The 14,299-nt window shown below is 32.1% G+C and overlaps 2 protein-coding genes across 3 annotated transcripts; one reads left to right on the top strand and one right to left on the bottom strand.

Moving 5' to 3' along the window:
- Window positions 1-1,989: 1,989 nt before the first annotated feature.
- On the bottom strand, window positions 1,990-3,817 carry LOC123210779 (transcription factor MYB86-like). 2 transcript variants are annotated; one of them, XM_044629255.1, is made up of 4 exons: window positions 3,317-3,817; window positions 3,086-3,215; window positions 2,459-2,981; window positions 1,990-2,308 (listed from the first exon to the last, which is right to left on the bottom strand). In XM_044629255.1, the coding sequence occupies exons 1-4, from the start codon at window positions 3,447-3,449 to the stop codon at window positions 2,150-2,152; spliced, it is 945 nt and encodes a 314-aa protein (XP_044485190.1). In that variant the 5' UTR covers window positions 3,450-3,817; the 3' UTR covers window positions 1,990-2,149. The 2 variants fall into 2 exon arrangements, with proteins under 2 accessions (XP_044485190.1, XP_044485189.1); XM_044629254.1 differs by having other exon boundaries at window positions 1,990-2,981.
- A 6,783-nt stretch (window positions 3,818-10,600) lies between these two features.
- LOC123212455 (histone deacetylase 6-like) lies at window positions 10,601-14,278 on the top strand. Its single transcript, XM_044631603.1, has 6 exons — window positions 10,601-11,193; window positions 11,990-12,430; window positions 12,528-12,670; window positions 13,301-13,391; window positions 13,497-13,615; window positions 13,934-14,278. The coding sequence occupies exons 1-6, from the start codon at window positions 10,663-10,665 to the stop codon at window positions 13,953-13,955; spliced, it is 1,347 nt and encodes a 448-aa protein (XP_044487538.1). The 5' UTR covers window positions 10,601-10,662; the 3' UTR covers window positions 13,956-14,278.
- The last annotated feature ends 21 nt before the right edge of the window (window positions 14,279-14,299 follow it).

Here is a 14,299-nt window from a genome sequence, read left to right as displayed (position 1 = left end):
AGGTGAAAAAGAATAACTCATTTTTGTTTTCACATGCATTCCATTCAGAATTGGTTCTTTTTCTTCCCAAAGTATCTCTTTCATTATGAGACAGATTAACATCCTACATATGTCACTATTCATATTGCGGATGTAGCTAGATCTTTACTATTAAAAAACTGATTTACCATACCATCTATTCTCATAACAATGCTTATCAAAATTTGGTTTGAGGAGCATGGTTCTTGTTGAAACTTACAATCGCACCATCCAAAAATATACCGAGCCAAATGTTGAATGATCAAATCATCGTTTTTAAACTAGTTCGACCTACTACTTATAAACCTACATTTATCATTACGTCACTACTTTTTTGTTACAATTTAACATAGATATTCTTCTTTACGACTCTTAATTTATAAGACAAGAGAAATAACAATATGACATTTATATAAAAAAATAGAGACAAATCCATTTGTTTAAAAAAGTTTCTGATTTTGTGCTCCAAATTTAATAGAAAATAATCTTTAATATTGTAATGACATAAAACACAAAAAGTGTGTTGAGAAGATTATAAAAAAACAATTGTAATTGTAAAGAGTTCACCTCCCTACCCTCCAACAAGAAGGTTTTCTTCTCGTATTATTTTATAAATTTACATATAAATGATATGATTGATTGTAATATACAATTTATACCGTTACGATTATATAAGGGTTAACTGCATTTTTTTTAAAATCTTTTCCATAAGTTTGACCAAATAGTAGTCCGGCAGCCCGTCAGTTCCATTGGCTCCTAATACTGTTTATAAGAAAACCTGCCGGCTTGTTGTGACAATTAATTTGTTGGTTGTCACCATCGATCCATCGCATTCGAACCTTTCAGTGCCCAAAAACTTTGTGTAACATAGGACAGGCACAACTACATGCTCCGCCACCGTAAAGAGAAGTCTCAAGATTAAAAGGTACGTGTCAGTTGCATCCATATAGGTTATAGGACTATAGATAACATTATCCAGCTCATAATCTTCTCCATTTTCTCCACAAATTTAAAGATTTCTAGTGGGTTTTGTTAGGTAATGATTCATCAATTAATTGATTTCCAGTGCCACAACCTAATTTGAGTTGACAGTGACCAGATATAACGATCATTTCAGCACCATGCGACGAGACTTTACTGGAGACATTTTCGCTGTCTTTGTTTGTGGAAATGCAAAGCAGCTTTAAAATTTAACTGCATGAACTGTCATAGTATATTGAATTGAATACCCTTTGGAATAGGAAAAGCATGATGCAGGTTACTGAAGAATTCAAAGGCTTTAGAAACATAGATGATTGAAGAGTCGTGGGATCATCCACCATAATTGTAGGTGACCCCCTTGCTCTCTTTCCAATAATAGAGAGGGCAGGCCAGAGAAGCAGCCAGCCATCCAATTTCAGCCTTTTGGAGGGACTCACAATGCATGCCTGGAAGCTCGAGCAAATTAACAGTTGGCCATATCAGATGCCAGAAAATAAGTCTCATACATATGAATATATTTATGTCCAGATGATATTGCCATCAATTCTCTGCCACTACTTCAAAATATTGCAATCTAAACCTACCCCACTTATCAAATCACATACGCATTCACTGCCTAGAGCATGTATATGAAGAGATATATATATATATTTTTATATAATTTATGATCCATGAATCATGAGCATCAAATCGGTCTGGTGTTTGCATTTAAATAAGAAAAGACTGGAAGTGTATGGTACGGTATGTGGGTTCAGACTGGACTTGTTTGCCCTTGAAAAGGGGTTTAGCTTAAAAAGGAAAAAGACTCGCATGAAAATACCACCATAACAGCCTTTGATAATGATAATTAATTGGTTAGATTAAATATTTACAAAGACTTGGACTATTAAAATTTGTTGTCACTCTTTGAATGAATAAAACTGTAAGAAGAGTTAACATTATTTAACCTTTCCCAAAACAATCGCAGGAACAACCAAGTAAACAGAAAGATTGAATCTCACTTGAATCACTTTTCTGAATTTAAAGAGAGGGAAAAAAAATCTTCATATCTCAAACCTTCAGAAGGGAATTCCTTTACTATCAACATCTGTGTGTATGTTTAGCTAGAGCAACCGGGAGAAAAGAAAGTAAAAAAAAATGAATTTACAGTTCACATCTGGTGGAAGACATCAAAATTTGCGCCTGCTAGATCTTCTGATAGTGACGTTAAAGGAAAGCTACTGAAATCTACTGAATTCTGAGGATGAAGTTGAGCTTCATGCCAGGAATTTGGTGTCATTTCTTCAGATTTGATACTGTTGACCTGAAACTGAAACAAAGAATTCAACTTATTCTCAGTATCCCAAGAGAAAGCTGCTGCATTTTCCACCATGTTATTCATCTGAAATCCTGTGTAATTGCTCATGTTTGAACTGTTACTAGAACTTTCCTTTGCTTCATTCAAGAAGAAAGAACTTACTCTTGAAGCTGAATTATCAGAGAAATCAGCCCCCGACATGTTTCCATGATCAAAACTAGTCAAACTTGGCATCGAAGAGAATGCAATGTTAGAATTATTTGTCTCAAACTGCCCGTTCTGATATTGTGATACAAGATTGGAATTATATCCAGTTTGATCAGCAGCAGTTGCTTGAAACTCGAAGCCAGAAAAAGGATCATAGTTTTGCTTGTTCATGAATTGCTCTTTTGTATTGTCGGTTAATCCAGGGGTGTAATAAGGTGAATCATCGATAAGAAAGGTTGGCTCCTGAGCGGTGAATGGTGAAACAGTTGATACCCCTTTAACCTGTGGCGCCATTTGCAAATTATATGCCTTATCACTACTGCTATTCTTTTCCTCTTTCACTTCGGCATCGCTTATAGGCTTGTGGGTGGTAGGGTCGATGCCTTGCTTCATCAGCTTCTTCTTCAAACATGAATTCCAGAAGTTTTTTATCTCATTGTCTGTTCTTCCTGGTAACTGTGCAGCTATTTGAGCCCACCTTAAATTCATCAAAAAGTAATTCATATTATAAAATAAGAAAGACCATATATAATATACATACTTATAAAAGCAGGAGTTTCCACTTATATAACATCACTGTACCTGTTTCCTAGAACTTCATGAAGACTGATTATGAGATCCTCCTCTTGCTGAGAGAACATTCCTCTTTTGAGATCTGGTCTCAAGTAATTTATCCATCTCAATCTGCAGCTCTTTCCACACCTCTGCAAACCTATATATTTACAACAATATTACTAAACTACTAAGAGATTTGACATAGACAAGATGAAGAACCGTAATATATCATTCAAATAACTCTAGAAATATATATACCAGCAAGCTTAGGAACTGAACTCCAGCAACCAACACCGAATCTTGTAATGTAATTGTACAGTTTCTCATCTTCCTCAGGTGACCATAAACCTTTCCTTAACTTCTGCTTCACACAACACGAATGGCGTCCCATTTTCTTCAAGAGTGAGTAAAGAAAATGTTACAGGTAGCGAGAGGGGTCAATGGAATGTAATGACTCAAAGATATGAACAAGGTGGGTTTGTTTATATGTTTCTAAACAAGCTGTTTATAATAAAAGAAAAAAAATATAAAAAAATAAGTTTTGATGATTTAAAGACAAAGAACTAAATCATACTTAGAATTCAAGTTACAGGGAGAGGGCTCAGGATTGAGGAAGGTGAAGCAATCAAGTGGTTTTTACGCAAATCGGGTGCCGCTTTTGCATTTGAACTGGATTGGTTTTTAAGATATCTCTCAGAGAAATTATACACGGGAAAATTATAGGTGATTTACATGAGAACAACTCCATAAACGTGTAGTTATGAGTAAGAATACAGTCAGTCACGGCTTTTAATTAAGCTGTTCAATAATAAATACAGTAGAAAACCATGTTATAAAGCAATTAACTAATTAATATTACTGGATATTATTTTCTCTTCAATATTTTAATTATAAATAATTTCGATTATGTCTTGTCACGGGTCACAGCAAGAGCATTTTGAGATGGGTTTTCACTTTCTAATTGTGGAATATTTTAACAGCAATTAACCTTTTCCTGTGGAGGTGAAAATTATTTTCTGCCATTTGCATTAGTGTTCAAAGAAAATTACAAAAAAATAGTACTATATTTTATTAATTCCGAAAATTCTTTGAGAGAATTTTCCCGGAAAATCCTAAGTAGAAAATTCAAAATACTCAAACAATAGAAGAATTACAGGCAAAAGACTATTTTCATCAAAGTTTTAGTTCATTTTCAATAATATATCCATAGTAAATGAAAAACTCAAACATTTATTCGTCTCTAAATGAATGTTAAATTTTTCATTAAATATAAGGATAAAACTATTATTTAATAATAATATTAAAAATATATAATATTATTTTATTTTTCTCTTAGGTTTTAAAATTAATATTTAACCACATATTTGAACTTTGAAAAAGTCACTTTTCAAGGTCACTCTTTGGATGATTCCGTCATATTCTTCTGTCGTTGGTCTACTATTTGTTAGAGAAAGTGATCGGATTTTAAGTTTGGTATTAGAGAGAAAAGTAAATTTTTTAAAATTTAATTGAGAGAGAAAATATTAGTTTTTTAATCTAAAGGAGAGAAAATTAGATATAATTTTTATTATTTTAATATTACTGATAAAATAATAATTTTACCTTTAATCTTAACAAAAAATTTATAGGTATGTTATAATAAATTAAAATTTGGATACATATTTGAATTTTTTTTACTAACTTACCATTTTACCAAAATTTGGGTAGGAGATTGTCATTTTTCGAAGAATTATTTATGATTTTGGCATTGTCTGTCAGTGCAATGCATTTGATCAATTTTTTTCTAAATCATGTAAAATGTGTTTTACTTTGCTATCGAGACAAATAAAATTCTAGTTGAATTTACTAAATTCATAATAGACGGCCGATACGACACTCCTTTCATATATTTGACTTATAATATCATTTTTATTTATAAATAAATAAATAAATAAATTTATTAAGATATATAATTATTAAAGGTAAATAATCTTCATTTATTTTCTAAATTTAAAAATAAACGTGTTGGCCGTCTCCACCCACAATTAACTTCAATAATTGGAAATTTGATGGACGTTTTTCATGACCGACAGTGACACGTAGGATCAAATTAATTGCAAATTTGACCATTCTTTCTTCTCCAATCATGGACCTTTATTTTATTTAGGGTAAAAACACTTATTTCACCCCCACAACCCCAATATCCAACTTTATATTAAATTTTTTAAATTTGAATTAAAAATATAAATATCGTTTAATTAAAAATATTAATTAATAATATAACTAAATATTTCACATTATTAAAAAGTTAATAGTTTTGTCATTATTATAGGGTCCAAGTGAAAAAACAAAATAATAAAGGTAGAAAATGACCAATCATAACCCTTTATATATATATATATATATATTATATATATATATATTCTGATAATTATATTTCTTAGAAATAAAGTTAAAGAATTTACAACCTAAAACATTATTAAACTAAAGTCACTTCACACGTTAATCTAACTTTATTGAAAAAACAAAAAGTCTATATTAGTCTATTCATTTTTGAAAATATTACACACAATACATAAGATCTAAAATAAAGAGAGAAAATGACAATGCATAAGCCATCATTTATTTTGATTGTAATCTTCTACTGATTTCTTATAAATGGAGTTAATTAAAATGATGAACCCTAAAGAAAGTCTGTTATGTTATAATTTAATTTCATAATTAAATTGAATATATATATACATATATAATTAAATATTATTTTAATTTTAAATTAAATAATTTAATCATATAATAATATATAATAATATATATATTTATATTTTTAAAGTCATCAAATTACCCTTTTCTTGATGACGCCAATTAATACTCACTTCACATACATCTTATCAATCTTAATGCAATTATCTATCATTATTATATTGACTAGAGATGTAATAAATATTATAATAATAAATTATAACGAGTGAAATTAGTTGATTGAATGCAATATATAAAAATAATATTATTAATTAATTAATTAAATTATAAATAACCTAGTGAATGATGTGTCACAATCACGAAGCATGATGAGGTGAATTCACTCACAGCATTTCCAGCGGTGTCAGTACAGTAGACAAGCGTGTAAACTATCATTATTATAAATTTTAGAGTCTTGGAAAATAGGAATTTGTCAGGAGATTTTATCAAGTACATTACAGTCCTTGTATACAATTTTGTGATATCATCTCATCACGTCCAACGTGTAACATCAGACTCGTACATGTATTTATTTGTTTCTTTCCTTCTTTATTTCTCTACTGTCTACTATGGTGACCCATGCTTTCAGCTGTGATGCCACCTAAGTGTTGGTGTGGCCACGTCGGCATTATATCTCTCCGACAGAGCCCCACATCCAACGTGGTCCACTGCAGGTCAACTTGTTCTTTTTGTTCTGTTAATTAATTCATTTTTACTTCCCAACATTAATTCCTTGATTTTCATCATTAGTCTTTAGGGACCTTGTCGGTCCCCTTGTATTTTGCTTGGTGTAAATTGTTAATTTTCATGAAGATTTGGGGAAAGGACAACTTACCATTTTTTTAATATTTAAATTCGAAATATTCATTTAATATATTCTAAATACAAATTTAATATCATATCTTCTATGAATCATATAATATATGACAAATTATGAACCCGAGAAGATTACATATGTTATTGATAGATAATTGGGTATTATATTAAAATACAGTAAAGTATTATATCATAGATTATACGTATATATTCTTCTGTAACAGGCAACTTTTGGTTGTCCATATGATATTTTTATCATAATTTGAAGATAAATGTTATGTGGTCATAATTAAGTCAACTCAATTATATTTGTAAAGTTGCAGTCACATTATGTCTGACAAAGTATTATTATTTCCATTTTATAATTCCTGTAACATAATCATTTAAATGTTAATATGAGTTTATACATTTTATTAAGAAGAAAAACAGCATGATGATGGACATCCTTAAAAATCCACCTTTTTGGTAATGGAATTTTAGAATTTTGGGAATGGGAATTGGGTAGTGAAATTGAATTGTAAAATGTGGGATGCATGGTTCATGAGAGAGTTAGAGGAGGAGTCATATTTATTTATGTTGATTTAAAAAAATAATAAAACCCTAAAATGGTAGGGGCTTAAAGAGTGAAGAAGAATGGAAAGTTGAAGTATTTTTTTGTATAAAGGAATAAGGCATTTTTTTCTAATTTTCTAAATTGAATTCTATTCCAAGCTGTCTCAACCAATCAACCAACAATAAAGCTTCCTTTTCAAGAGATGATGATCACAAAATGATAGTGCAAGTAAAGCTTGCAGAAACCCCATTTCTTTCCCTTCATACTTCTCCCAAATCATTAGCTCCTTTGCCTCTTCATTAACTTTCCCTTGTCTCCATTACAAATCAATTCAATTATTTTTTCTTGTCCCTCCAATCACTGTTTCATTCAACATCCATGCGGAGCTTCTCTGGCAGGTTGTTTAAGTGGGAAATATCTTATCACATAATTGCAATGGCTAACTTAAGTTTTGGGTTATTAATTGAGAGGCTTTTCTTATTTATTTAATTATTTAGGTGTGAAATTAAATTTGATAATCCCCCGGTCCCCATGAAGCCACCCATGTAACCAATCCACTAAGCTTTCAGGTCAAAAGTAGCAATAAGAGTGCCTTGAGAAGAAATACCCTTAGCCTCTTCCATTGTCTAATCATAAAGCTAAAGAGATAACCCTGATTAAAGGTTCTTGTCTCCAATTGATAACAAATTCTTGATTTGACACCATTGAACTCTGATTAACATCTTCACAATACTTCTTGCTTTCTCACCCATTTTTACCTTTTAGTCTCATGAAATTTTAGGACCACAACCCAGGCCGACACTAGAAGCTTACATGAAGCTTTGAAATCCTTTGTGCAATCTTAGGATGGAGCATTGCAATCGATGCTATTTACACGCCGACATGACTTTAGTGATCATTTACAGCTTGGCATTATAGCCTGTTGAATGACACCCGAATATTTTCTTGTCTGCGAAAAGCTGTCTGTTGCTCCAAGTCGTAGTCTACTGTCTGTGATAAAGTTTTCATATTACCCAAAGATTTCATGTATCTTTGACGCCGTTAACTATGAATTATGTGCTTCTTTGTTGATTTTTTTGACTGTTTCCAGCCAACTTCTTGATGATTCTTTCTCCACTTTATGACTAAAAGATGAAGAGAAAAAAACAAATATAAAACGATTTTCATAGTTCATGTGACAGAAGGTTCAGTTGTGAATGCGAGTTGGCTTAAGATAAAGGTTTTATGTGGTCATAGCCCATTTCTGAAATAGTTTCTCAATCTGAAAAATTTGGTCTATTCCAAGTGAAGAGAAGACGAAATATTTGCAGATTTAGCACAGGCTTTTTATTTGGACTCTTGTAAAAGTAAGAAAGACCCGGATCACAACTGCTCACAACTGCTTGAGCGACGCACTGGTGGTCCAGAAAAATTATCAAGTATGATAGAGGGCTTTAACAAAAGTTGTAGCTTGGGCCGAAAGGTGTCGTTAAGAGACTGCAACCCATTGGGTCTTCGGACTTAAAAGCTTGAATCCTATCTCTTTGTTAGCCCCATTTTTTTTTTTTTTGGGGTTAAATTTCAGTCTCTAATTCTTTAGGCATTCAGATTTCCACTATAAAGCCTATGGATCATATCCTCTTTCCTAAACCTATTGATCATATTATTTAATTTTATTATTTTTTAATCCAAAACTATTCTAGATGGTCAAAATAGTATGAGTATATACGATTTCAAGTAGATCACATTTGAATTTGGTTGGACTCATATATGGGACAATGTAATTTGGCCAAATCACACTATTCCAAAAGTAATTATAATTGAATTATACGATGCCATTTGAGTGGAATAGCACTTAGGATAACCTAAACTTTATAGGAGAAACTATAATTTTTTTAATGTAAATTATATAGTATTATATATAATTTAAATATTAATGATTATGGGTTAACATTTGATTAAATAATTTTATATTAAAAAAATAATATCAAATCATATAATAACATACTTATTATTAATGTCCAAATTTATAGTAGTTATATTATAAGTAGTTTTATAGAAGTAAAGATACAACTTTATTATAAAATATAATTCATTATATTATTTTATGGAAAATATAACCATGGAAATAAAATTAAAGATGGTCAAATATTTAAGGCGCCTTGGGTCAAATGGTCTTTTAATACCAAAACTAGAAATTAACATAAAGGTAAGCTATCTTAAGAACACCTTTAATTTAAAATAATTATAAAAAATAATTTTAATAATTTAATTTTTATTAGCTTGGTTCATTTAGCGATATGGTAGTTTGTATACCTCATTCTCACTATCAAAGTAATTTTAATTTTTTTTAAATTTTACTACTATTTAAAGTTATTTATACAAATAGTATAAAAAAACTCATACAAAATGATGATATATTATCACATAATTGAATAATTTTGAATTATAGATAAAATAATACTCAATCATATGATGATATGTTATAGTTTATATATAAAAATAATGTATATTAAGATTAATAAAATCAACGATTCAAAATTATTCATACAAATTTACAGTTAGAATTAGTTTAAAAAGTATTAGCAAATGCAAAAGTGATACATAGAGGATTGTTTTGTCATTTCTATACAAAGAATAAAAATCTCATAATTAAAATTTTTTTTTTTCAAATTTGAATTGAGTGAAAGGACAACACGTATAATTTTAGGTTTAAATGAAAAAAAAATGATTGTAATTTAAAGACTTTCTTCACAACTACTGACTCCCAATCCTCACCAACCAAACCAGCTCTTTTAGAACACTCCCTCTCCAGTTATGCCACCTCCTCCGATTATGCACACTTCCATTCAACTCTCATCTTTGCCATATGCATCGTTGTTGATCTATTAGCCAATGCCAACCAAGAAGAAGATGATGACAAATAGGAACATGAGTCAGACTTTGAAGCCTAAAATGGTCACAACAGTTGCTAAGCTGCGACACAAGACCTTCAAACTATAACTCTAACCTTAATAGAGTGGAGATATCCAAAGACATCTGATTGAGCTCGCCCAAAGACGCGTCAAGTGACCTTCAAACAATTAAACAATTTAGATAATATAGTAAATTCAAAATGTAGTTAACATAAAGACAAAATTATAATTAAAAGGCTAATTTGGTAAGATAGTCATGATAGTTGGAGGGTAATTTAGTTATTTTAATATATAAAGGGTAAAATAGTTATTTAAATTATAAACCATCAGAAATTGTCAATCTTAACACTTGATGGATAGTACTTTGGGTGTTTAAAAGTTAATATATTAGATTTTGAGAAAACATCTAACCATGGAGCAAGTCTTTTGGCCGTTAATTAATTATATAGTAATACATTTGTAAACAACCTAGTACACATTTTAAGACACATAGTTTTCTTGCAGACAAATTGTTTTTCTTAAACTTGAGGCGCAGAAGACATATAAATATAAGAAATAAAAATAAATAAATAAAAAATTTAAACATTGTAGTTGGCGTAGTGAAACTGTGAAAGCACAGAGAGATGGATGAGGGAGCCTCGCTGCCATCAGGTCCCGATGGCAAGAAACGTCGTGTTAGCTACTTCTACGAACCTACGATCGGCAACTTTTACTATGGCCAGGGTCACCCAATGAAGCCACACAGAGTTCGCATGACCCACAATCTCATCGTCCATTACGCTCTTCACCGTCGGATGGAGATCAACCGTCCTTTCCGTGCCAGAGCATCTGACTTACGCAAATTCCATAGCGAAGAATATGTTGAATTCTTGGCCTCCGTCTCACCCGAATCTTTGGGTGACCCGTCGTTTTCAAGACAATTTAAACGTTTCAATGTAGGAGAAGATTGTCCCGTGTTTGAGGGGCTTTTTGAGTTCTGTCAGGCCTCTTCGGGAGGCTCTATTGGAGCTGCTGTCAAGTTGAATAGAGGTGACGCTGATATTGCTTTGAATTGGGCTGGTGGCCTTCACCATGCTAAGAAGAGTGAAGCCTCTGGGTTTTGTTATGTTAATGATATTGTTCTTGGCATTCTTGAGTTGCTTCAGGTTCACAAGGTAATGTTTCTTTCTTTCTTTCTTTGTTTTTGGTTTTATTTGTTTAAGTTTGTTGTCAGTTTAGTTTTTATTTAACGTTGTATATGTTAATTTGTCTTGAGGAGTTGGTAAAATCATAGGCCACTTGTGATTTACTTATTTGTTGATCAGGCTTCCGGAATGATATTAATTTCTGCTTTTATTGTTGTATTATGTATGCTATGATTGTTGCTTGATTGCCTACTTCAGATGATTGAAGCTACTTTGTTTCCTCAAAAAAAGATGCCTATTCTTATTTACTGGTATATTTGGTGTTAGTCTGGGTTTCATTCAATACGAATTGTGTGTTTAGTGGTGATATACAACCCAACATAAAAGAATTGATTAGATGAAAGACACCTTTTGCTGCTGATCTTTTGCTTACAAATGTTCATTGAATTCTTTCTATCTAAAATTTTGGAGGATAGCTGAAATAGCAGTTGTTGATTAATAAGATATTTATTTTTATTTTTAGCTCAGATTTATGTGTAGATGCAAATTCTTAATATTATAACACATCTTGTTGACTGATGCATTAGTTTATATCTAATTGTAGAAATCTGTTTTTAGAACTTGCCAGCATCCTTTGTGGTCTAGTGATACTTTTAGTTTTTCTGTTTGAAGGTTAGGGTTGTAGTAGTATCCACAGAACATTCTGATCTTACCAATTAGAAAAGAATTTTCAATGTGTTTATTAAAACTTTATTTTCCTTTTTCTGTGTTTTTCATGGATAACTATATATTTTGCTGAAGACTCTTTTTGAATGGCATTGGGCAGCGTGTGTTATATGTTGATATTGATGTTCACCATGGAGACGGTGTTGAGGAGGCATTTTACACCACTGACAGAGTCATGACAGTTTCTTTTCATAAATTTGGGGATTACTTTCCTGGGACTGGGCATATCAAGGATGTTGGGGTAGGGGAAGGTAAAAACTATGCCCTGAATGTTCCACTGAATGATGGCATGGATGATGAAAGTTTCCGTGGTCTGTTTCGGCCTATCATCCAGAAGGTCATGGAGATGTATCAACCTGATGCAGTTGTTCTCCAGTGTGGTGCAGATTCACTGTCTGGTGATAGGTTAGGCTGCTTTAATTTATCAGTAAAAGGCCATGCAGATTGCCTTCGCTTCCTTAGATCCTTCAATGTTCCTCTGATGGTCTTGGGTGGAGGAGGATATACCATTAGGAATGTTGCTCGATGTTGGTGCTATGAGGTCTTCCCTTTTCCTTTTCATATCAAATCTTTAAAAATTTAGTATTAACAAATAAGGAATGTTGTCCGAATGAATTTTATCTGTTTATTTGTTGCAGACAGCAGTTGCAGTTGGGGTTGAACCTGATAATAAATTGCCTTACAATGAATATTATGAGTATTTTGGGCCAGATTACACCCTTCACGTTGAACCAGGCAACATGGAGAATCTAAACACAGCCAAAGACATGGAGAGAATAAAGTGATTTTGTGTGCATTATTACATTTTTTAATTTTTATTAAATTTGCTGTCACCTGTGATGCTTGACTTCCCTAAATCTTATGCATGTCCACTGAAATATTGGTATTGTTACTCAGTGAGTTTTAAGTTGGGTGTGTGATTTGCATGTACATATTTTTAGCTAATATTAATTGTGAATTTTTGTTCTGGAGCTTTTATGCTTCAGTTTGTTGACCAGAGGGTGGCCTTGCCATCTAGCTGGAAGTTTTAGTTTGTTCTTTGGGAGGCTGTCGTGCAAGCACTCTAGTGTTGGAGGGAATTTGTTTTTTGTGGTTCTTAAACTCCTAGTGAAACTAGGCTAACTAATCTTCTGTTTCTTCACATCAGTGTAATAAATACATTGTATTGGAAAATGGATGGAACCAAGGGGCCTCCTTTTTGTTATGTCCTTTGTTTTTTGCTTCTTCCTTGACAACTGTAGTTTTTTTATAATTGCTTTTGGGTTCAAATGCTCTTTCTTTCTTTTGCGACGTGCAATTCATTTATGTTCATTGGTTGCTCAATCTGTTCTTTCACCTTTGGTGTCATCATAAGCTCATTTTCATGGTCATTTTTGTTTAAAACAGTTTCTGATGAAGAGATTTCTTCCAGGGTTACACTACTTGATCGAATTTCTAGGTTATCTCATGCTCCCAGTGTACCTTTCCATACCACACATCCCATTATGCAAGTTCCAGAAGAGGTTGGTTGCCACTGCCTAATTTAGTAATATACAATCCTTGGACATTGTCTCTTGATCATATCAATTTATTTTTGACTGAGTGATATTTATTTTTTTTTATGTTAGCCTGAAGAGGACATGGAGCAAAGGCCAAAACCCCGCATTTGGAGTGGTGAGGAGGACTATGTGTCAGATCGTGAGGAAGATGAAAGGCCTCTGCACAAATTGGTAAAAGTTGAGATGAGGTAAGTCATAAGAATTCTAAATGTGTATTAAAAGATGGTCTTACTTTTATCCTGAAACTTATCACCATCTTTGAAGGGGATGACAAGTTAGTTATGGTCCAATGAGTCCCCGGAGCCTGTGAGCTGGGCCTATGATACAGAGAAATTAATGGATCGAGAAATAATCGGGTTAATACATTTGTTAATTTCGATTTGAGGCTGCACTCATTCAAATCTTATCTCTCTTGTTTCTAATAATTGATTATTTGAGAATTGTGGATAAAATCCCAAGTAGTTATTAGCATAGTACTACAAGTTCTTTGTTTTTTCTTTTGACAGGGATGGTCCAGATGACATGTAAGAAGATAAATCAGGAAATCATCCATCATGTTGACATCAGTGTAGCTCTGTAGCATCGAATTTCCGGCATTTCTATACCATGTAGTCATGAGATGTATCATTGTCTGAGACTCTGAGAGCAACTTACTTGCAGATAGTAGATTTTTCAAGTAGGCATATTGTTAGATTCTTTTGATGGGAGCATTTGAGTAAGCGGGTGTTTTGAATGTAAAATGTATTCATCCTACGTTCAGTATGTATAAAGATTTTCAATGTATGATATACACTGTGCAGCAAAAACATACATGGTGGTAATGCTATGATCTAGAGTTGAATTTGGCTCTACTATTTCTGTGTTATTTTCAT

Source organism: Mangifera indica, chromosome 3 (assembly GCF_011075055.1).
Source record: "Mangifera indica cultivar Alphonso chromosome 3, CATAS_Mindica_2.1, whole genome shotgun sequence".
Lineage (NCBI taxonomy): Eukaryota > Viridiplantae > Streptophyta > Magnoliopsida > Sapindales > Anacardiaceae > Mangifera > Mangifera indica.
This window is presented reverse-complemented; position numbering and strand designations above follow the sequence as displayed.